Consider the following 24,062-nt stretch of genomic DNA (forward strand, 5'->3'; position numbering starts at 1 on the left):
TCCCTTCTCCTCTCTGCTATTTCTAAGGCCTTGTTGGACAGCCACTTTGCTTTCTTGCATTTCCTTTTCTTTGGGATGGTTTTTGTTGCTGCCTCCTGGACAATGTTACGAGCCTCTATCCAAAGTTCTTCAGGCACTCTGTCCACCAAATCTAGTTCCTTAAATCTGTTCTTTACTTCCACTGCGTATTCATAGGGGATTTGGTTTAGATTATACCTGAGTGGCCCAGTGGTTTTATTAAATGGTTATATAAATGCTTAATATAGAGAAGCATATTTCTATCAGAGCTGTGTCCTGAAACTCTGACATTTTTAGGTTGCCCTTTAGCTGGTTTTCTAATGCGAATGCAGGAAAATCTGTTGCTTGCAGCTTCCTGGGGAGAGCACACTATGTGACAACCAGAACATGTGAAATGGCCCTCAGTCTTTGGACCCGACTCTTCGTTCTTGAAGATTTACTTGCTTTCAAAGGGCTTTTACTCATATTTTTCTCCAGCTGAACTTGTTCATTCCCCCAACCCCCCAAAGTCAAGCAGTTTGCTTTGTGTGCCCAAAGTGTGTGTTGAAAAGCATCCACCCACTCTGCATGGCAAGCCGTTTTCAGACTGCCTGGGCCTTTCAAAAGCATTGACTCACCATAAAAGAAATTAACAAATCCCTGGAAAATCCTTGCAGATGTAACAGCAGATCCATTCTCTGAATGCCGATCCTTCTCTAACCAATTGGGCAGTGTCCTACTGAAGCGAGTGGCGTCAGCTGTCTTGGGGGCACCCCAAGGTTTGTGGCAGTTCAAACACAGTTCGGAGCAAAAGCTTATAGGTGGGGGGAAAAAAACCCAACGGTCCAGTGAGGAACAAGTGTGTTCTCCGTGGGATCGGGGAGAGGGAAAGGGCGTTGGCTGGAAACTGGAACAGGAGCAGGGCAGACTGCAGGATTTTCTTGCAAGGGCTCCTTGTAGAGCTTGCAGCATGAGTTCCAAGAAATACTAACGATGGTGTTCATTTTAGGGTACCACTACAGAGACGGAAATAAGGAAAAGAAGATTAAGCTCTTACCAGATTTCTATGGAACTGATGGAAGAATCTGCAGCGAGACAAAGAGCCATGAGTATAGCCAGCATACTCACAAACACAATGGAAGGTACGGTGCAACATGCTTGACCACCTACTGCGCTTTTACTGTACTGTACTCAAAGGGGAAAAAAAACGGCCATTTTAATTTCAGTGGAAAGTGAGTGTTTTTAGGGCTGAAGCCTTCAGCAGTCATACGAGCATTTTCATTTCACAAATTGTTTTAATTTCCTTGCATCAAGTCTCCGGATACAGATGACTGAAAACTTCTTTTTTTAAAAAAAATGCCTAATTTACCTCCCCTGTCCTTCCATCCCTATCAGGCAGCTGCCAAGTTGGTTTTCACGTAGATGCTCTTCCACCAGAAACGGTAGCATTCCTGGCTCTCCTGAGGAAGGAGCATTTGCATTGCAATGGAGGAAGAAGAGTCTGCCAGTGCCTTCCCTTGTGGGAAGCAATTAACTTGTCCACATACCTGAGCTTGTATGTCATCAAAAGGCTAATCCCTTGAAATGTCAGGCAACAGTGACTGACGAAGGAGAATATTAGACTGCTCATATAGGAATAAGTCAAATATCAGAGGACAGCCTGTCAAGAAAGATGGCGCTTGGTGGCTACTCTTTTTATCAGCAGGAGAGCTGATGATTAGAGACATTGGGCCACTGGGTGTGCGGTGGGTGTATAGACTGCGTGAGGAATTGCCTGTAGGAAAGTTGTGAATGTCACACATCATCTAGCTGGGCTGCTAAGTAATGCTGTGTGGAAACAGTGGCTGTGGTGCATATTGGGACCGTAGCTGTGAATGTTCTAGAAGCCAAGTTCAGATTCCTACGTAGGAGACTGACAGCCGGGAATATCAAAATAGGTTATTGTTTTCTTTTGTTTTGTTTTGTTTTTGTTTTTTTTTTTTGGTATATCAACCAGGCAGAGAAAACAGAGAAATATTGATGTGTGGGCTTCCTGTGGGTGCAGAGAATAGGGCTTTAGACTTGTCAGGCACTCAGCAATGTTTTGAGGTAACTTGGGCAAAAGGCACAGCTTTCATTTGAACCAAAACATAAACCAGACTGTGAGGTTGAACGTAAAAAAGGTGACAGACCAACTTTTGAACCAGGGTTTAGGGATTTCTGGCAGGAGCTAGGAAGCACTTGGTTCAGGTTGAATTGTCCCAATAGGTGATGATCAAAATATTTCGGGTTGGCTAAATAAGAATCAGGTAGAAAACCTACATATAGTAAGCATAACAGAAGATCTTGTAAAATGAGTATGCTTTTCTATCCCCCATGGGGATAGAAAAGCATACTGAACAGTAATGGGAGTTATGCATGCAGTTTTTACCTTTTAAATATTGTGCATACATGGAGAAACTCTCCTCCATGACTTAACAAATAACTGTATTTGATTTTTTAAAAATCTTTCTGTAATTTTAACCAAGATAGTCCACGTAAAACCATATTTTTATTTTTCTCCAGAACTTGAAGAATCCAGACAGAAATGTCCACCATGCTGGTATAGATTTGCAAATACGTTCTTGATCTGGGATTGCTGGAGCCCTTGGCTTAAAGTAAAACACGCAGTGAATTTGATAGTGATGGATCCATTTGTTGATCTTGCTATTACCATCTGCATTGTTCTGAATACCCTGTTTATGGCCATGGAACATTATCCAATGACTCCCTACTTCAACCACGTGCTTTTGGTGGGAAACCTGGTATGTATATAGACAAGCAAGAATTAAGTTTTAATTTATATTACATTTTCTTTTTGTATCAGTACTTGAGGCAGTGCTAACTGGTCTTCAAGAACAATAGAACATAACTGTCACAATAGAAAACGCTAGAAAAGCAGTAGTGGTATATTCCAGAATTCAGATACTCAGTGCTGTTTAAGGTAGTTTAGTCCAGAACCTAGGTATGGTCCTGAGTAAGCAGGAGGAACTTGGGTGCCATATCAAATTATAAACCATGATTGGGATTGATAGTGCTTTATAAACGTAGCATCACAATTAAAAAGTTCTGACTCCACGCCTACTGGTTTCCTTACAAAGAAGGGCTGTCTGACCTTGGGGAGAAGCTAATGATCACTTCAAGGTCTAAAGACTAGTATATGGAAGATACCATAAGGAGCATCTTAAACTGGTTATGAAGAATATAGTACAATAGTCAGTAATATGATTTTGAAATCTATTTTGGGATTAACCTTTCTTCTGGGGTTCAGTTCCGGTGCTTGCATATATATGTAAGGCGGCCTATTTATCCAGTCCTTTTCATCCTTTCCTCACCTTTGTGGTCCTTGTCTCTCTCAATCCCTTCTCCAGAGGTTGGGTAGGAGGAGGAAGTAAAAATATATTGGTGTAGATATAAACCTCTTTAGTTCTGGCAGTTTCTCCCTTTCTACAGTAGTGTATTATAATATAACTTACATTATTCAGTAGCCCCACCCATTCCTCTGAGGAGTTTTTTTTTTTTCAGGGAGGGAGTGCATTTACTGCAGAGAGAGATTGGGAGTGGGAGAGAGAGAAGTATCAGTTATGGGAGCTCGATTCTGTTCACATCACTATTGAATACAAACCTCTAATTCTGAATAATTTGGGCAAGATTGCAAGAGTGTCTAATCATGGTTTTATGTCGCTAGCAAACAGCAAGTTAGAATATTTTTGAGATGTACCAGTATATCTATTCGCGAAGGCTGTATATTCGTGAGTACCAGTATATCGTTGGCAGTTTGGCCATGGATACGAAGTAAATATTAACAGTAAACCTTAGGGGGAATGATTTTCTTCCTTTATTGTTCAAATTACTGTTTGGAACCTGAAAGTTAATTACTTTGTTGGACTTCCCTAGTAACCCACTAGGGAGTGATGGTTGCAGAAAGTTCCTAAGCAGACATTTCTGCTTGCAATAGGGACTATTATAATCACTTCCTTGAGCTTTCATTACTGGAAATCTGATTACAGATGTTATTTGGCAGGAATATAGAATTTTGAATGGAGTTAAGCTGCTTAGTAGATCAACTCTAAGCCTTGATCTATATAAATGTATATAGAAGCTAATCTAGTAGTGCTGTCTTTGTTGCAGTGCAGGAATCTCTAATGTTAACATCTAATGCTACTTTTTAATCTCAAACCGCTCCAAATTACCTTGGCCTGAATTTAATAAAAAAAATCAGTGCCTTTTAAAAATGGCCGTAGTGGTTTGAAGGATAAGGAGCACCTGTGCCGAAGAACTCCAGCTCTTCTGCCAGCTACAACCACTCCTTGCCCAGGATAACTTGGCTTTAGATATCTGTGCTCTAATAATCTTATGAGTAAATTATTTCAGCGCATGGGGCTGGCCTTGGAGATGCCCAGAAATTGCAGTTGGTGCAGAACGCAACTGCTAGGGGTGCGGCTGAGTGGAATCATTTAACTCTCCCTCTTTAAAGTCCTGTCTCGGATCTATCCAGCCCAATTGGAGCCAATTGCATAAAAAAAGCCTTAAATGCTTTAGGATCAAAGTTCCTAAACAAGCCTGTTTTCCTTTACCAGCTATTCTGGGAAGACCTGCTGGTGATCTGCCCAATAAGGATGCCCTGTGGAATAGTGTCTCACAAAATACCTGCTTGGTGCTATCCGCCTGATCATACCATTCCCTTGCAGAAATAGAGCTGGCCTCTCAGTTGTTGTATTTTTGAGAAATAAAAACATACTTGTTCACTCAGCTTTTTGAGATATAACCTCACCCTGTGGCCTTTTATTTCTTACTTGCTTGTTGCTTGCCTTCCCTCAGAAAGAAAAGGATTGTCACTCTCGAATTGGCCTTCTCACCCACACTAGACGCTGTTCCAAGACCTCTAATTCAGAGCATGTTACCGTAGTCTCTTGAGACTGAAGGATGCCTACCTATTAACTTCAGATTTACAGTCTAAAATGTATGACACACAAGGAATAAGGGATGTGGAGGGAAGAGAGGCTAAAAATAAATCTAGTCCATAGCTGTTGGAGAGAGGTGCAAGAAGGAAATGCACCTGACTGCTCTCCTCTCTCTCTCTCAGGCATGCTTTACAAATGTGTGTGTTGCAATGTGTTATTGGTTTGATTTTGTGGTTTATGCTTACAGTCTGTATTGATGGTGTATTTTCATTATGTTGTACATCCTATACATATATATTGCAGCAGGTATCCAGATAGAACATGGTGATAATCTAGTATCTGTGTCCCAACCACCTGCTTTTAAAGCATATGTATAAAACAGGTAGCTGGCTGGTCAGCTCAGTGGTGTAGGTATGTGACTATGGAGCCAGAGGTTGGGACATTGATTCCCCCCTGTGCTTCCTGGGAGAAGTGCCAGCCTGTTTGGGCTTGGGCAAGGTGCAGCGTCCAGCGGTGCCCCAAGCGGAAGGGAATGGTAAATCGCTGTTACGCTGTTGTGTATTCTTTACCTAGAAAACCCTGAGAAGGGTCGCCGTAAGTCAGAACTGATGTGATGGCATGTGATCATTATCGTTATAGAACAGGGAAAGACTGCAGGATACTCCCAGAGGGCTGTAACTCCCGGCAGCGTGCGCTTATACAACAGAGCACATTGTTGTTGTTTTTTCTGAGCCTAACGTGTGGAACAATCTTCATTATGTATATTAATTTAATTAGGGGAAAGCATATGTTTATACTGTCCTTCACACTGATAATAATTTAAAACTTCAACTCTTTCTCACTCTTGCCCTGTTGATCTCATTTTGTTGGTTTCTATCCAAAGAAAGCTAATTTACTATTTCCTGTGACCTGTTTTCTCGTATGTTGATTGATTAAAATCTGGGAAGGAATGACCTTTTTTTGTACGTGCAGCAAAGGAAATTACAATGAAAAATCATGATTGACAGCTGTGTAACCTAGAATCGGTCATATCCTATCAAGCACTATTTTTTTAACGACAACATGTAAATTATGTTTACACTGCATCTGAAACTTACATTTCATACATATAATGAAAAGTGGTACATATGCTGGACGGAAGCAAATGGCAGTATTTTTAGGCTATGTTACCTGAAAATATCTTCTGTAATATTTATACAGTGTCAGCAATGAATGTGAAAAGGAACAGACAGCAAGGAAGGTATCTAGAGTTTAGCATAATCTGCTGTTCTAATGTTGATTTTCATGCATAAAAGCGACCTGACAGTTCTAAACTCATCATTTTAGTTTGGTGAGCCCCATTAGAATCTGTAATATTTACTTCCTTTTTTTTAACAAAAGAAATGGCTGAATGTTGCGATGCATTGTTCTCTGTTATCAGAAAATTTTAATGTTTGCATGCCTTTACGCAGACTAAATTTTTTGCAGACTTTATCAATCTGTATGCTTTTAAACATGGAAGGTCTGTAAATTTGTGGTGCACCATCTGCTTTGTGTTCCTGTTTCTGCCCCTGAAACTTCTGTGAAAGGTCAGGAAATACTGAACAAGACTCAGAAGCTCAGGAGGAACTTTTGTTAGTCCCTGTGGGCGACACTGATCCCAATAGACCAGTGATCTAACTTGATATGGTACAAGCAGCTTCCTTTTGCCAAAAAATAAATAAATCAGTATATAGTTCTTGAAGTTAAAATATTACTCTGATGCTGTAATTTAAAGCAGCCATTCTCAGATTTACAACCTTCCTGGAGGGTCCTGGCCCATTTTAAAGGGGCCACAGACTGGAAACACTTCTTCACACGCCACCTGATAATTCTGATTCAGCCTATATTTCTTTCATATCGTATTTATGGTCATGGGCAAAAAAAAAAAAAAAAAAAAAAAAAGGTTAAGAATGGCTGATTTAAAGAACCAACTTAAAATGTATGCTAATGAGTTATATTTACATCTAGGTCTTCACTGGGATATTCACAGCAGAAATGGCCCTCAAAGTGATAGCCATGGATCCTTACTATTATTTCCAAGAAGGGTGGAATATTTTCGATGGCATCATTGTCAGCTTGAGTTTGATGGAGCTGGGCCTTGCGAATGTGGAAGGACTGTCAGTGCTAAGATCCTTCAGGCTGGTAAATAAACAAATTACTTTAACACCAGCTTTCATATAATCTTTGGCATTTACGGTATATGTGAAATGCATCATCACTAGAGATGAGGGTATTCGTATACAAATACCCCTGTGGAGCTGGATTTAATGAGTTCAGCTAGCCGTTCCAAGCAGGGGAAGGGAGGACAACCCCCCCTGCATGGCTGCTGAGTGGCCAACTGAGAGGAAAGAGAGTGAGGCTTTGGGAGTGATTGGAAGGATGAGTGAGGCCGCCGCCGCCCCGGATGCATGAGTGGATGGTCCGGCTCCAGAGGCCGGATCCTTGTTAAGTCCTGCTGCGGAGGGATATTTGTATTCGTATACAAATACCCCCATCTCTAATCACCACCACCACCATTTTCAAGGTTGCACTAAAGGAGAGCTATTGAACGTTATTTTTTTACTAAGTATTTTCTGCTGTATTTCCAGGCAAATGTTTCCTTAATGAAGTGCATAGAATAAAAACTTTAGTGTTTGTTTTGGGGACTATATAGTGGACCAATGCATTTAAAATCAAGTAAGAGTATTAGTTTATCTGTCTGTCTGTCTCCATTTTTCAAGTATGCTAGCATTTATGAACTTAGAATTTCTTTGTTACCTGGGCTATATATACTGAATGTATGCATCTACGTAGAATAAAAGTAATTGTGGGTATGTTCTTCTTGCTTGAAAAAAACACAGTGGCCAATCCTAGTATGTATCTGTTTGGCAAAGAATATTACAACAGGCGTTTAACATTTAATGGAACAGGACAGGGATTCATCCATCCAGACCTATCTGGACTGTAAATCCCGGCATTGCACATCACTATATGTGATGGCTAGGTCTGATAGGAGTTACGGTGTGATAAATCACACTTAGCCCAACCTTGATATGAAGGTAATGTAGAGAAGCAAGTACTGAAATAAATGGAGATTTCAGTATTCATAATCAATGTACAGGTATCTGGATGCTACTTTCCTACATTATTTACTGTGCTGATAGTGATTACAAGATTGCACTAGTACAACAAACCTTAAATCAACATTTGACAGAATTTGTGAAAATGATCATGAAATTTTTTACAGCTTTAAATTTAACATATATAATTTGAGAAATAATGAAAGTAATGAATAAGTCCACCAATGGTCTGAGATTTTATGTGTATGTCTAGCCCAGGGACTGTCTCATAATAAGGTTTGCATGGGGAGGAGAACTCAATAGTGGTTTACCATTGCCATCTTCTACACAGTATTAACAAAAGTTAGCTGAGTGTCACCACCATTGCCGCCTTCACCAGTGTCACCTTCAGCTACCACTGCTGCCCTGTAGCTGCTGCCCCCATCACCCCTGGAGCTATCCATTCTCTTCTGCTGATGTGCCCATTACCCTTGAAGAAGGTCTAGTGCCTCAGCTGTGTTCATTCCACTTTGGGAATGGAGTCCAGCTCGTAACGGAAGTCTAGCCGCCTGATGGCATTGCTTACATCTTCACTGCCACACTCAAATTCTTTCACTACATTAAAGTGTGCATCCACGCAGGGAAAAGATTGCCCCATCATAGGATTTTCATGGTAAGGAAAATTCAGTAGTGATTTACCACTGCATCCTTCTGCGCAGTACTAACCAATACTTTAGTTCAGTCATCCATCCAAATGCAGACTGCAGCCAAGAAATCAGAAGAAGACTGAATCTTGGAAGGACAGCAATAAAGAAATTAGAAAAGATCATGACTTGTAAGGTTATGTCACTGGGGACCACACTATGTATGGGTGTACACGTGGGACAGTAAAGAAAGTTCACAATGGAAAAAAATGAGAAAGTTCACAGGGGAAAAAAAGAGAGAAAGCAGAGAAAGTTCAAGCCCAAACTATCTCTGGAAGCAAAAAAGTGATGAAATTGAGGCTGTCATACCTTGGGCATATCATGAGAAGGCAAGATTTGCTGGAAAAGACAATAATGCTGGGAAAGGCTGAAAGTAGCAGGAAAGCTGGAAGACCAAATACAAGATGGATTGACTCCCTAAAGCAGTGGTTCCCAACCTTGGGTGCCCAGATGTTCTTGGACTACAACTCCCAGGAATCCTGGTTAGCAGAGCTAGTGGTTAAGGCCTATAGGACTTTTAGTCCAATAATATATGGGGACCCAAGGTTGGGAACCACTGTCTTAAAGGAAACCATGACCTTGAATTTACAGGAGCTGATCAGGGTTGTTGAGGACAGGACATTTTGGAGATCATTCATTCATAGAGTCGCCAAAGGTTGGAGGAGATTTGATAGCATGTAACAACAACTAGTCCAGCGATAGGTAATTTGCAGAAGTCCAGGGACTATACGCCCTCACTCCTAGTTCTTGAAGAGCTGCACACAACTGCACATTCCAAAATATTTTTCTTTTAAAAAGTTTTTTTTAAAAAAAAACTGAAAAGACACTTGGAATTTTATAAAACAGAAAAAAAAATTGATCATGTGTGGAGGATGGGGGCACTGAGGGACCCCCAGACATGACAAAAGTGTTCCCGCACAGTCTCTAGAGAGCACAAGGGGGCTTCCTGAGCAACATTTTTTTAAAGTTAAAACTGAGGAGGTGAAGGACCATATTTGGGACCTATGTGTAGTCCTTGGGCTCCGCTTTTCCCATCTTGGGTCTCTTTACAGATGTCATAAAAGAATTGACACAGATGTGGTTGAATGCCTACCATATAGATCTTAATATTCATAGAAATACAATGTGAATTATGCTGACTATATATCGATAAATTAAAATGTGGCTTTCAGAGCTCAATAGATTGTCTGTTCTCTGGTCTATATCCTACATTCCACTAAATATGTATAAGTAGAGATGGAAACTATGCTTCCTATGAAATGCCACTGCCCATGTTTTCCTAATCCCTCTCCTTGCTCCCTCCCCCCAACCACATGGTCCACTTATCAGCTCCACAGGCAGTATGGTTGGCACACCAATCAACCTGGAGCCCGACCAGCCCATTCCCACCAGTTGGGCTCCCGAGACACCCAACCATTCTGGCGGGGAGGCAGGAGTAAGAGTCCCCCCACGTAGCTGAGGAGTCATCTGCTACCTGGGGAGGTGGGGGCGGTCCAGTCGGGCTCCAGAATTGTTTAGTGTGCCACTGCTGCAGAAGAACCACGGCTGCCTAGAGAGCCTGGCGGGAGGGAGGAGAAGAATTAGGAACACCGTTATTCAATACGGAGCACAAAGCCCCTGTCTCTGTCTATAAAAACCAAATCTGCCTTCTAGAATTGGACAGATTGTGTTCAGTCTTCATTTTCTAATGAAGCAAAAGCAAAAAGGGCAAAACCAATTTTGAATAAAGTAAGAATACACTAATGTGAAAGAACTGTCAGTCTTTCAGATTTATAAACATACTAATAATGTCTTTTTGCAATTGTTTTCAGCTGCGGGTTTTCAAATTAGCAAAATCTTGGCCGACACTAAACATGCTGATCAAGATTATTGGCAACTCCGTGGGTGCCCTGGGGAACCTGACTTTGGTCCTGGCCATTATTGTCTTCATTTTTGCCGTGGTTGGAATGCAGCTGTTTGGCAAAAGCTACAAGGAGTGTGTCTGCAAGATTGCAGAAGACTGTGAACTTCCACGCTGGCACATGAATGACTTTTTCCACTCTTTCTTGATTGTGTTCCGAGTACTGTGTGGCGAATGGATAGAGACCATGTGGGACTGTATGGAGGTTGCAGGCCAGACTATGTGCCTTATTGTTTTCATGCTGGTCATGGTGATTGGAAACTTAGTGGTATGTTGTTATTAATTGGTCTTTGTAAAAACTGTATAGTGGTGTTATAATGTCCAAAACTCATATTTCATTTATTACTTTGAAGAAAAATTTCTAAGGTAAAGTCTGATTTGGAATCTGTATTAGACTTGGGCGGTCTTCTCTGAAAGACTTGTGTTTCATCCTTGAAAGAACATTAATCTTTGGGAAGAAAAGAAAGTGTTTGCCAAGTATGCAGTAAACTGATTGTGGGAGTGACTACACAGCAGTGGAAAATGTGCATTGAAACCTGGGAGGTCAGGTTTCCTCAGGTGAATTCACTTTAGCCGGCAAATAGGAGTCAGCAGAGAGAGAGAGAGAGAGAGAAGAGGAGGAAATTGCTAATCAACCCTTGTTTGCAGCTTGTTAAGGCACTTTCTGCTGTAGCTGGCCAGATTTACAGGAGGCATAGCTACAGCAGAAGCTCCTTTAACAAGCTGCAAACAAAGATGGATTGGCAATTTCCTCCTTTCTCTCTCTTCCTCTCTTTTGGTCTCCTAGATACTCTATCACAACCTTATTCCAGTGCTGGCATCAAACTATATTTTTTTAATGGCTTGGAGACTAGGGTGCTTGGTTAAGGGGAATTGACACCCCTATGAGTGTTCCTTTTATTCATTTCTTCTCACCCTGCCAACCACCAGTACCTCTACACATACTTTTCTGCATTGGCCCAAGCACTATCTGAAGCCCCTGAGGGAAAAAGTTTGTGTAGTTGGGGAACTTCAGGCTGTTTTGCATTGACTTGCATGTCTTAAAATCAGCAGAAAATAATACAAATCTGTCTTTTTCCTGGAGCATTTCCCGTGCTGTTCTTCAAAGTAGTTGCTTCTGAGAAGTGTACCTCTGAGCCCTGTTTGTTACCGGCGTTCCTTCATCCGAAAAGCCATAGGCAGCCTCACTTCTTGCTGTTCTCCTTTTCCCCTTCTGCATTTCTGTAATGGAAAGAAAAACTGGCAATTCAAAGATTTCCTCTGTGACCAAGGTCTTCCTGGATCTATTATGTGACCTAATTGAAAGGGTTCAGGGCGTGGGGTTAAGGAAGAACCTTTTTTGGTGAGGAATTATGCTAGTTCATGAGCTATGTGGGCCAGCAAAAGGAAAATAAGGGATTTGGTGAGAGCGTGCATGCAGCCAAGGAGTGTGTCCTTTCCCCTCAATGTTGCCTGTATAGGTATCTATTTTCACGCAGCCAAACCTTCTTTCTTATTTAATAGATATAACTGGCAATCCACTGAAGCCTTCTGAGTACAGGAAAAAACAAAAACACAAGAACACAGCTAGAGGTGTTTTTTTTCCCCTTCTTCAAGCAGTTGTATTTTTTGTGCAGCAGCTCTTTCTGCAAAAGAGGCAAGGACTGCTTGCTGGCCTTCTCCTTGCACAAAAGGGGAAACCCAGCACAAGCGAGGGAATCGCCCTTCTTCCTGCAGTGCTCTATCCAAGTAATTAAAACATATGCTGGGAGAGGGTCTCCAGAGCAGGTTTTCGGGCAGCTCTGAGGGGGCTGCAGGGGGAGCTGGAATTCCTTATGTTGCCTCCAGGGTCATGTTGGTTTTAGGCCTTTGAGTGTCAAAAACAGCTTGCCTCTTGGGAAATTAGGGTTTTAGTTGCTAAAATGTTAAGAGGAGAACCTCACTGCCATTGTGCTGTTCCCTCTATACATGAATATGTTTGTTTTCAAATCATAGTCTATGACAGTGATTGGGAACCTTTTTGAGCCTGAGTGCCCATACAGCAACACAAAATCAACTTAAAGGGCCAACCCTGCAATTAAAACCCAAATACTGAGGTTTCAGTTTAGAAAAAAAAATCTCTCCTGCACTGCAAGGGTTAAATGCTTGTTGTTGTTTTTTCTATGGGTGGTATTAACAAATAAATACTTACTGGTCCTCCAATCCCACATTGGGCTAGACTGGTAATGGTCGCCATTGCACCCCCTCCGCTGGACCACTGCACCAGCAGAGGGGAGTGCCGAAATCCAGGATCAGAGGATGGTGTCAATGGCGACTTATGGCTTGGGTGCCCACAGAGAGGGCTCTGTGTGCCAGCTGTGGCACGCGTGCCATCGGTTCGCCATCACTGGTCTATGATAAGCTTTCCCAAATATAATGGGAGCAGAAAAGTTATGTTCTAAAACAAAAGTGCAAGAATGTAAGGTGAGCCCTACTGAGCCAAGCCAAAGGCTCCCCCGGCCCATTCTGTTCTTACAGTGTTCTAACTAAATGCCTTTGGGTGTCCACCGGCAGGACATGAAGGTAAATCTGCCCTTTTGCTTGTGTTTCCAAGTACACTACTTGTGATACTGGAGATAATATCCACCCATGATAACGGGTAGCCTTTGACAGCCTTATTCGCCATGAATTTGTCTGGTTTTTCTTTAAAGCTGTCCAGGTTGGTGACCATTTCCTGATTTTTGCAAAATCTTCTAAATAGCAGTTTGTAAGATTAGCACCGGGTATTATGAAGCAATAAAAGCATGGGCAAATTCATGGAGAACAGGGCCATCAGTAGACATCTGCAGTAGGAGTCAAATAATCTGATCTAATGTTTGGTCTGTGGATTGAGCAGAATGAAGTAGAGGAATAGGAAACCATGTGCGTAGATGTATATTCCATACTCTATTATGTGCCTGCGTGCTAGTATAACAGAGAACATGCAGGCAGTACAGCACCTAGTCAGAATTTTACCACTTTGCTCTCTGCATGTGTAGACCAAGTCTGTTTCTGAAGGTGCCATTTAAGGAAAGAAATAGAAGGAGACAGAGTAGATAAGCAGGAAAACAGGAACTTAAGGATTGAACAGTATACATCATGTTTTAAGAAGCTGCCTTTAACTATCAGCTTCTAATCGAAGAATTCCCATTCTGGGATCTCCCACTCCATAGATGTAGTTGGGCCATCATCATCCCTGACCTTTGAATATGCTAATTAAAGATGATGAGAACTCTAGCTCTTAGTAGTATAATGATATATGGGGACCCTAAAAAGCAGTCTCTCTGTAATGCTTCCGCTGATACAAGACAAGATTATTATTATCTGTGCCTCATTGTTGTTTTTGTTTCACCTTTCTTTTTTCTCTCTGTGAAGGAATCTCATTTTTACTTTGACGTGTTCTCTTCCTGCCTCGTAGGTACTGAACCTGTTCCTAGCCTTGCTGCTGAGCTCCTTTAGTTCAGACAATCTTGCTGCTACAGATGATGACAATGAGATGAACAACCTCCAGATTGCTGTGGCAAGGATTCAGAAGGGAATAGATTATGTGAAGAAAAAAATGCGAGAAGTTGTTCAAAAAAGTGTTTGTAGGAAACAGAAAGCTATTGAAGACATCAAAGTGCTTGAAGAACTAAACAACAAGAGAGATCTCTACATTTCCAACCACACCATGGTCGAAATAACTAAGGATGTTAATTATTTGAGAGATGGGAACGGAACCACAAGTGGTGTAGGCACCGGCAGCAGTGTGGAAAAATACATTATTGACGAAAATGACTATATGTCATTTATAAATAATCCAGGCCTCACTGTGACAGTGCCTATTGCAATTGGAGAATCAGATTTTGAAAATATAAACACAGAAGAATTTAGCAGTGAATCTGACCTTGGAGAAAGCAAAGAGGTAAGACTTTATATATATATCTCCCAAGTAAACACACAGGCATTAAAAAAAACCCAGAAAACTAAGGAATAATAATAATAATAATAATAATAATAATAATAATAATAATAATAATAATAATAATAATAATAATAATAATAATAATAATAATAATAATTACTACTACTACTACTACTACTACTACTACTACTGCTACTACATTGGAACTGTCTTATTTATGGCCCTGTACAGATTAAATAGCTGATTTGTTTATAGCAACATTCTTAGTACTTATTGGTTCATTGTAAGCATGTTTTTCAGTTTCAAATTTATAATGGTGACATATCTTCGATTTGACAAGCTTTGAAATGATGAGTGATGATAATCGTTGGTCCATATGAAGCACATGCTTTGCATATACAAGATCCTAGGTTTATTCTCTTCTGCTGTTTGTTAAGAGAAGGTCTAAAAAGACTCCTGTTTCATCCGCTGGGAAGCCGCTTTTATCAGGGTACATAAAACTGAGTTAGTTGAATGGACCAGTCGTGTGACTTGGCATATGCAAGCTATATTGCGCACAGATCTCTTACAGGTTAGTCATCATGTCCTCTGCTGTTGCCATCGCAGCAGAACACCAGAGTATAGTAGTGTCTTGCCAGTGATACTGGGATTCAAATCTTATGTTAGTGCTGGGAGTTTACTGTGTCACCTCTACACTAAGCTTCAAGCAGGTAGGAGCATTGGAGGGCTGGGGAAAAGCTGGTGCCACTGTTGATCCTGTTGAGCTGTCACAGGAGAATTTTTGCAGAATGTACTCCAAAAATGTACTAGTAAAATGCATATCTGTTTTGTATGTGGAGGAGGAAAATGGGGCCTCCAAAATTGCTCACCCCTGAATTGTTACTGGAGCAAAAATAAATGTAATGTGTTTTTTAGGAAATCAATACTGATCAGTGAACAATGAAAGATATTGGCTTGGATCCAGACTCTCCTATGTGTGAATGATAGGTATGTCTGACTCATTAGGTACAGAGATGTGTATGTTTCTACATGTGTGAGTTATTTCCTGCTTGTAGGTAATGGTTTGCCAATCTGGAGAGCCCTTCATAGTGGGAACCTTTCTGAGTTGCCACCACTGGGGGCAGGGAGCAAAGAACCACATTAAAGCCATTCGGATCGTATGAAGGATTTCAGTTAATTGAATCTTGCCTAAACATACATGAATGATGTTCTTTCTGCCTAGTTGTCTCTGAGTGCTACAAATATTCCAAATCATTTTTCACTGAAGTAGAAAGAGGAAACAAGCTTTAAAAAGTAAACAAACACACAAACTCTAAAATTTGTGGAATATATTTTGAGTTCTAAGGAATGTATGGTTTCTGTAAGATTTATTCATTTTCATATTTTATAGAGAGGGCTGTCACAATTTGTCAGAACAGCGTACAGTTCTGTGATCCTTTTCTACTTGCAAGCTCTGGGTTGGTTTGTTTTTTAATGATGGAGTGGTTACATGCTTGATTGTTCAGCGATGCACACAGCTATTGACAGACATTTATTTGAATGCCTTAAGCATAAGTATATCAGTCATCTTGAGATTAAAGTCTTCCTTTATGGTTCTTAGAGTGGCCAGAGAAATGATGAATTTAAAGTTATCACAGATTCACTGAATGATATTCGTGAATGTAGAACAGGAAGGATGTCTAACCAGAACAGCCAGACTTTACTACCTTCTGCTACAGGTTGTTTTACCTTTGACTAACATTGGGTTATTTTAGTAGTATTTTCTTTTTTAAAAGTTGTTCCTAAAAGAATTCACCTGAAATTTCATCTTCATTTATATGTTGTATAAGTCAGACTCTCAGCAATCTTAAAAAAAAAAAAAAAAACTACAGATGTTAGAATTTCTTGATTTGTTATATGAGAAACAAGTTGTGGAATTAGTTCCTTCCTTCCTCTGGAATCTATGGAATATTTTAGTTCACTAAAAAAAACAAAAAACAAAAAATGCATTGCTATTAAATGAGACATCGTTTTAAAGGTTGCACTTTATACTTTAGAGCTATAGATGCAGATTTAGAAATAATTAGCTTAAATATAAGTATGTCTGATGATACTGAGTTAGACGATTAAGTGAACTGCATGCATTCTTAAACTGCTGTCGCAGCTGTCCTTTCTTATGGCTTATAGTCTTTGAACTGGACTATACTTGAAAAACCATTGAAGTAGTTTGATTTCTTCAAAAACAGAATTGTCTCAGGACAGCCTTTTCAGATAGATGATAGTGCTCTATGAACTGGAAGACATGGCAGCCCTCTTGATTGAGAATTAGTTTGCTTTACTGAATTATTGTTTCTGTTGTTGGTAACTATTGTTACTGAACTCATTTCACACACTAGCAAGGTTATGCTCAAAATCCTTTAGCAGTATGTGGACCGAGAACTCCCAGAAGCACAAGCTGGATTTCAAAGGGGCAGAGGAACTAGAGACCAAATTGCTAACATGCACTGGATTATGGAGAAAGCTAGAGAGTTCCAGAAAAACATCTACTTCTGCTTCACTGACTATGCAAAAGCCTTTGACTGTGTGAACCACAGCAAACTATGGCAAGTCCTTAGAGAAATGGGAGTGCCTGACCACCTTATCTATCTCCTGAGAAATCTATATGTGGGACAGGAAGGAACAGTTAGAACTGGATATGGAACAACTGATTGGTTCAAAATTGGGAAAGGAGTATGACAAGGCTGTATATTGTCCCCCAGCTTATTTAACTTATATGCAGAATACATCATGCAAAAGGCTGGACTGGAGGAATCCCAAACCGGAATTAAGATTGCTGGAAGAAATGTCAGTGACCTCAGATATGCAGATGATACCACTCAGATGGCAGAAAGTGAGGAGAAATTAAAGAACCTCTTAATGAGGGTGAAAGAGGAAAGCGCCATAAATGGCATGGTCTGAAGCTCAACATTAAAAAAAAAAACTGGTCTCATCACCTCCTGGCAAATAGAAGGGGAAGAAATGGAGGCAGTGACAGATTTTAGTTTCTTGGGCTCCCTGATCACTACAGATGGTGACATCAGCCACAAAATTAAAAGACGCCTGCTTCTTGGGAGGAAAGCGATGACAAACCTGGACAGCATCTTAAAAAGCAGAGACCTCACCTTGCCAACAAAGGTCTGCATAGTCAAAGCTATGGTTTTTCCAGTAGCAATATATGGAAGTGAGAGCTGGACCATATAGAAGGCTGGCCGCTGAAGCATTGATGCTTTTGAATTGTGGTGCTGGAGGAGACTCGTGAGAGTCCTCTGGACTGCAAAGAGAACAAACCTATCCATTTTGAAAGAAATCAACCCTGAGTGCTCACTGGAAGGACAGATCCTGAAGGTGAGGCTCCAATACTTTGGCCATCTCATGAGAAGAGAAGACTCCCTGGAAAAGATCCTGATGTTGGGAAAGTGTGAGGGCAAGAGGAGAAGGGGATGACAGAGAACGAGATGGTTGGACAGTGTCTGCGAAGCAACCAACATGAATTTGACACAACTCCTGGAGGCAGTGGAAGACAGGAGGGCCTGGCATGCTCTGGTCCATGGGGTCATGAACAGTTGGACATGACTTAATGACTAAACAACAACAAAAACTGAACTATTGACACACCATACAATTCAGATTATCATATCTCAGTTTAGCTAGTGATATATTATGTTTTAGTTTTACATTTATCAGAGTCCTAAAACATGAAGTTTGGTATTTCATCAGTAGATTGTTTTCTGTACATCACAGTTGATGATAATTATGTTTTAATGGGAGAGAGAAGTTTCCATAGGCATGATATTTAATATACAGTATATCACAGGAGTACACCCCCTCAAATTTCATAAATATTTTAGTATAACTCATGTGACAACACTGAAGAAATGACACTTCACTACAATGTAAAGCAGTGAGTATATAGCTTGTATAACAGTGTAAATATGCTGTCCCCTCAAAATAACCCAACACACAGCCATTAATGTCTAAACTGCTGGCAACAAAAGTGAGTACACCCCTAAGTGGCAATGTCCAAATTGGACACAAAGTGTCAATATTTTGTATGGTCACCATTATTTTCCAGCACTGCCTTAACCCTCTTAGGCATAGAGTTCACCAGAGCTTCATAGGTTGCCACTGGAGTCCTCTTCCACTCCTCTATGATGACATCACAGAGCGGGTGGATGTTAGAGACCTTGCGCACCTCCACCTTCCATTTCAGGATGCCCCACAGATGCTCAATAGGGTTTAGGTCTGGGTACATGTTTGGCCAGTTCATCACCTTTACCCTCGGCTTCTTTAGCAAAGCAGTGGTCATTCTGGAGGTGTGTTTGGGGTCATTATGATGTTGCAATACTGCCCTGCGGCCCAGTCTCTGAAGGGAGGGGATCATGCTCTGCTTCAGTATGTCACAGTACATGTTGGCATTCATGGTTCCCTCAATGAACACTCCCTAGTGCCGGCAGCACTCATGCAGCCCCAGACCATGACATTCCCACCACCATGCTTGACTGTAGGCATGACACACTTGTCTTTATACTCCTCACCTGGTTGCCACCACACATGCTTCACACTATCTGAACCAAATAAGTTTATCTTGGTCTCATCAGACCACAGGACATGGTTCCAGAAATCCATGTCCTTTGTCTGCAGCAAACCATACACGTGCTTTTCTTGTGCATCATCTTTAGAAGAGGCTTCCTTCTGGGATGACAGACCTGGAGACCAATTTGATGCAGTGTGTGGCATATGGTCTGAGCACTGACAGGCTGACCTTCCACCCCTTCAACCTCCGCAGCAATGCTGGCAACACTCATATGTCTATTTTCCAAAGCCAGCTTCTAGATATGACGTTGAGCACGGGCACTCAACTTCTATAGTTGACCATGGCGATGCCTGTTCTGTGTGCAACCTCTCCTGTTAAACTGCTGTATGGTCTTGGCTACCGTGCTGCAGCTCAGTTTTGGGGTTTTGGCAATCTTCTTATAGCCTAGTGCAGTGATGGTGAACCTTTTTGAGCTTGAGTGCCGAAACTGCAACACAAAATCAACTTATTTATTTCAAAGTGTCAACACTGCAATTAAAACCCGAATACTGAGGTTTTAGCTTAGAAAAAAAACAACTGCTCCTGCACTGCAAGTGTTAAATGCTTGTTTTTTTTTCCTATGGGCGGAATTAATAAAGAAATACTTGCTGGTCCTCCAATCCCCCTTTGGACTAAACTGGTAATGGTCGCCATTGCACCTCTCCGCTGGACCTCTGCACCAGCAGAGAAAATCCAGAAATCCAGGATTGGAGGATGGGTAAGTATTTCTCGATGTTGACTTATGGCTCGGGTGCCCATAGAGAGGGCTCTGTGTGCCAGCTGTGGCACATGTGCCATAGGTTCACCATTGCTCGCCTAGGACATCTTTACGTAGAGCAACAATTCATTTTTTCAGATCCTCAGATAGTTCATTACCATGAGGTGCCATGTGGAACTTCCAGTGACCAGTCTTAGAGAGTGGGAGTAATAACACCTGTTCCCCCTTCACACCTGAGACTTGTGACACTAACGGGTGACACCTGGGAGAGAAAGCAGCTACTTGAGCCCAATTTGTACATTGTCACTTTGGGGTGTACTCACTTTTGTTGCTGGCAGTTTAGACATTAATGACTGTGTTGCGTTATTTTGAGGGGACAGCACATTTGCACTGTTATACAAGCTGTATACTCACTGCTTTAAATTGTAGCCAAGTGTCATTTCTTCAGTATTGTCACATGAAAAGATATACTAAGATGTTTATGAAATGTGAGGGGGTGTACTCACTTCTGTGATATACTGTATTTGGAAAATCAGAATTCTCCTTTAAAACAAGATGTGTAACACACACACACACACAAACTTACACATACACACCATCTTCTTTTGCTCAAAAATAAGGTAATGTTGCAACGAATCAGATTCCTGTCTAGTTGGTGAATGCTGGTGCAATTTGTGGCGAGCTCAATGAGGAATTTCTTCTGGCCTCGCCAATTGTGCACACTATTCTAAAATGAAAACATTGTGTTACCTCACAGCAATCATATGCACACCTTCCATGGGAATAAATCCAGTTTAATATATGTCTACTTAAACATGTGCCTAACAGTATTTTCAGTACTCATTGGATTGGCTCCAAGTTTTTGTGGCCTCTGTAGTGACCTCTCCCTTCTGACATAGTTCCTTGTGCACAAAGCAATGGGCAAACCTCCAGCTCCTCATTCCTCCTGGCAGCTGCACCATCACTGGCATTGCCCCTTCTGCGGATGGGGAAAGGGTGGGAGGGCAGGAGGAACACAGCAGATTTGAGATCAGCTAGTTTCAGTAAATAGGAGCAAGGCCAGTGCTGTGCACTGTTTCTGGGGCACTGCTTGGAAGGGGCCAAATGCCCACTCTTGGGGCAGATCTCATCAACACTGGCTTCTGATAGTGTATTCAAGTTCATGCCTCAGAAGAATGGAGGTGAAGTGTCGATGATTAATTGAGAGTGAGGAACTGGCAACATTGCATCACCAGAGTATAGAAGAAATATGAAAAATGCTGCATGTTGTGATACAGGCCCCTTGATGATTAACTCTAGTTCACAATGTTTCCTATTACTTTGCATATGTTAGTTAGTGTAGAGCATATCGAGGCTTGATAAAGATAAGAACTGAATTCTGTCATCAGTCAGTCTCTCTCTCTCTCTCTCTCTCTCTCTCTCTCTCTGTAATTATACCTTCTTTTCCCTGAAATTGACTTGAAACCATGTTTGAATGCAAGTCTCTCAAGAGGTACTATGCCATGAACTTCATTGCCTGCCATTCTTACTTCTCACAGGGGTAGAGCCAAGCTGGAGCAATCAAGAATGCAGCTCTGGTGCTTTTTAACCAGGTAGATTCAACGTGTCACCACCACCCTTACACAGGTTACCAAAGCAAGTTATACCTCTCTAATCACTTTCTGGTGGATTTTGACTGGCCTGCATGCCTCTGAGCTGTTTCCTTCCCTGTCCATTGCAAGATAGTCCAGACATGCACAGCTGCTCTTTGCTGAGTCCTGTGATTCACACATCACAGCATGGTCAGGCAAGATTGGCAACCCCAATATATATTCTTGAGTCTGCTAATGATTTTTCTAGATACCTTTTTTTTTAAAAATCAGTGCCTTTGAACAGCTACTGCATGACCTGTAGGTTTTGTAGGATGGATTATGAACTGGATGAGAACGTTGAACTCTCCAAAGGCCAAGGGGGAAAAAAGGGAGCATGCATAGTTTTTAACAACAAAAACAACCCCTTTTTGATTCAGCCCTTATAAATGTGGCATTTGGTTATTAACACCATCTTCTTTGGGGGGGATGTTTGAAAGGATGTAATTTCGATTTGTAAAACAATTTCTAAGGTTGTTCTGTTGGTTTCCATTTATATTTTGAAATGCTGAATGTTATTTCAGGATGTTGTGTAGCAAGATTCTCTACATTCAGTGCCATTCTTCCATTTTCTTTGGGACTCTGCATACATATGTGATAAATTGGTCCAGAAATCATTCATACACATACCATTCATACACATACCATTAGTAAATCAAAATATGTGACAATATCCAGTCAAAAAGATATTTAGAATGCACGAGTGTACATGCGATGGTGCAATATTTTCCCAATTTCCATTTAGCCAAAGGAGTGATATTTGTACAGTCTGCCTGACATTTGCTCCTTTGTCTCACATTTTTTCATTGCTAAAGAGAGACAGTTTACAGTTCAGTTTTACAACTGCCTTACAATCAACATTCTTTCGCAGTGACACATCTGAGCACAGATCTTGCCGTGTTCAGATTTTATTCCTCTCCGATCCTAAAATGGTAGTATTGATAATGTTCAGCTAAAAATAATCAATTCAAGTAAAAATAAAGTGGCTAAATCCACTCTTCTGTAATAGCCAAATGAAAGCAGTGAAAAATACTTGGTAAGCCTTTCGAGCAAGGGCACACTCCCATTCAGTGTGAATGTCTTTGTGTGCTCCACTGTCCAGATTTCTTACCAGATTAGATATTTTCATCAGCCACAGGAATATGCATCTAGGTATGAACATTCCCATAACTAGTTATCCAATATAACATAAGTTGGTCATTGCTGGTGGGTTTCTCTCTGTCTGACATTAATGTGGTCACGGATGGAGAAATTTATTATTTTCCGGTCCTGATTGGGACAACACGTGGTAACAGCACAGGGTATAGAATTTCATCCCAGGAGTAGCTAGCAGTGAATGTCATTTCTCAACCAGTTTCTTAACCCTGAATTGACAGATATGAGAATGTCACATAGGCAAGTCATACTGTTAATTGCTATAAAGACATGTGCCTAATCCTTATAGATTTCTAAAAACATATTGGATAAGAACTGCTGGAATGTAAGCATAAATATTACGAGGCTGCAAATTGAGAAGTGCTTCAGCTAATCCAAAATATCAGAAAAAGACACTAATACGGGGTGTTAATGAATTTTTTTTAATTTTATATATTTTTTGGTTTGGGTTTTTTTGGTCATGCTTAATATGCAGTTAAAACCTTTAGCAATGTGGTTGAAACAATAAGGAACATGGTAATTGTTTTTCCTAGAGTTTGTCACATCACAAAGCAATTTAGGTATTTCAAGCTGACTTATTCCTGATAATTTATAATGGCTGAATCCCTTTGTTTAGTTTAATGTCACCTGAATCATGAAGTGGTTTGTAAAGCTTTAACATTTGTATAAGTAGCCTGCTCCTGCTCCCATTGAAATAATGTAAAACAAAATCCGATGAGAGCAAGACTGGGCCTTAAGTGAATGCTTCTGATAATGGAAATGAGCCCCATTAACATGCTATTGGGCAAAGCTTGTGATTCTTATTCTTATTATGAGGACAAAAATCAAGAGATGTACTAAAATCCAAGAGACAGCTAAAGTTGTTGCCCTGTTGCCATCTACACCAATTTAGATGATGACCGCTTACTATCTGGTGATTATAATTCAAACTATTTTTCCAGATCATCTTTTTTTTAAAAAAAGAAGTTGGACTTCTTTTCTTCTTCTTCTTCATCGTCTTTTTTTTCTTGGTGCAGTTTCACTGGTATGGCACAGGCTTCTGCTCTAGTCAAAGCATGTTGTTTTGCTGATTCAGGCCTTGGGAATGCTGCATCATCAATAAATGCTTTCTAGTACTGTATGTTCCTTCTAGAATGTTAGTATAAGATGTTCTCTCTGTATGAGCGCCTAGTGGTTTCTAAAAGAAAGCTGATAAACTGTCATTGAAGTGTCCTTCTTGATGCAAAAGCAGTTGTAGAAATCATGCAATATCTGTCATTGTATTATGTGGGTTAGAAACAACAGTTACTGCTTTTTTCAGTTATTACTGAATCTGATGTCATAATATATTTATAAATACATATATATTTGTTAAAAACACAAAGAAATGTACAATTGGTTAGAATCACTGCCTGCATGGAAATACGGGATCCAATTCTGCTGCCTCTCGCAGGGGCCACTGAAAGTACTCATATTGGCCCAAGTCAAACATTATATGGAATTGTGGT

General features: G+C 40.7%; 1 protein-coding gene across 1 annotated transcript in view; it reads left to right on the forward strand.

Moving 5' to 3' along the window:
* The window catches only part of LOC110076881 (sodium channel protein type 2 subunit alpha), a 119,885-nt gene that overhangs the window by 56,417 nt on the left and 39,406 nt on the right, over nucleotides 1–24,062 (forward strand). Inside the window, 5 exon segments of the mRNA XM_078394671.1 lie at nucleotides 1,007–1,139; nucleotides 2,542–2,780; nucleotides 6,909–7,082; nucleotides 10,494–10,850; nucleotides 13,998–14,483. Of these exon segments, the coding sequence (XP_078250797.1) occupies nucleotides 1,007–1,139; nucleotides 2,542–2,780; nucleotides 6,909–7,082; nucleotides 10,494–10,850; nucleotides 13,998–14,483 (1,389 nt within the window).

The sequence above is a fragment of the Pogona vitticeps genome, chromosome 1 (assembly GCF_051106095.1).
Source record: "Pogona vitticeps strain Pit_001003342236 chromosome 1, PviZW2.1, whole genome shotgun sequence".
Taxonomy (NCBI): Eukaryota; Metazoa; Chordata; class Lepidosauria; order Squamata; family Agamidae; genus Pogona; species Pogona vitticeps.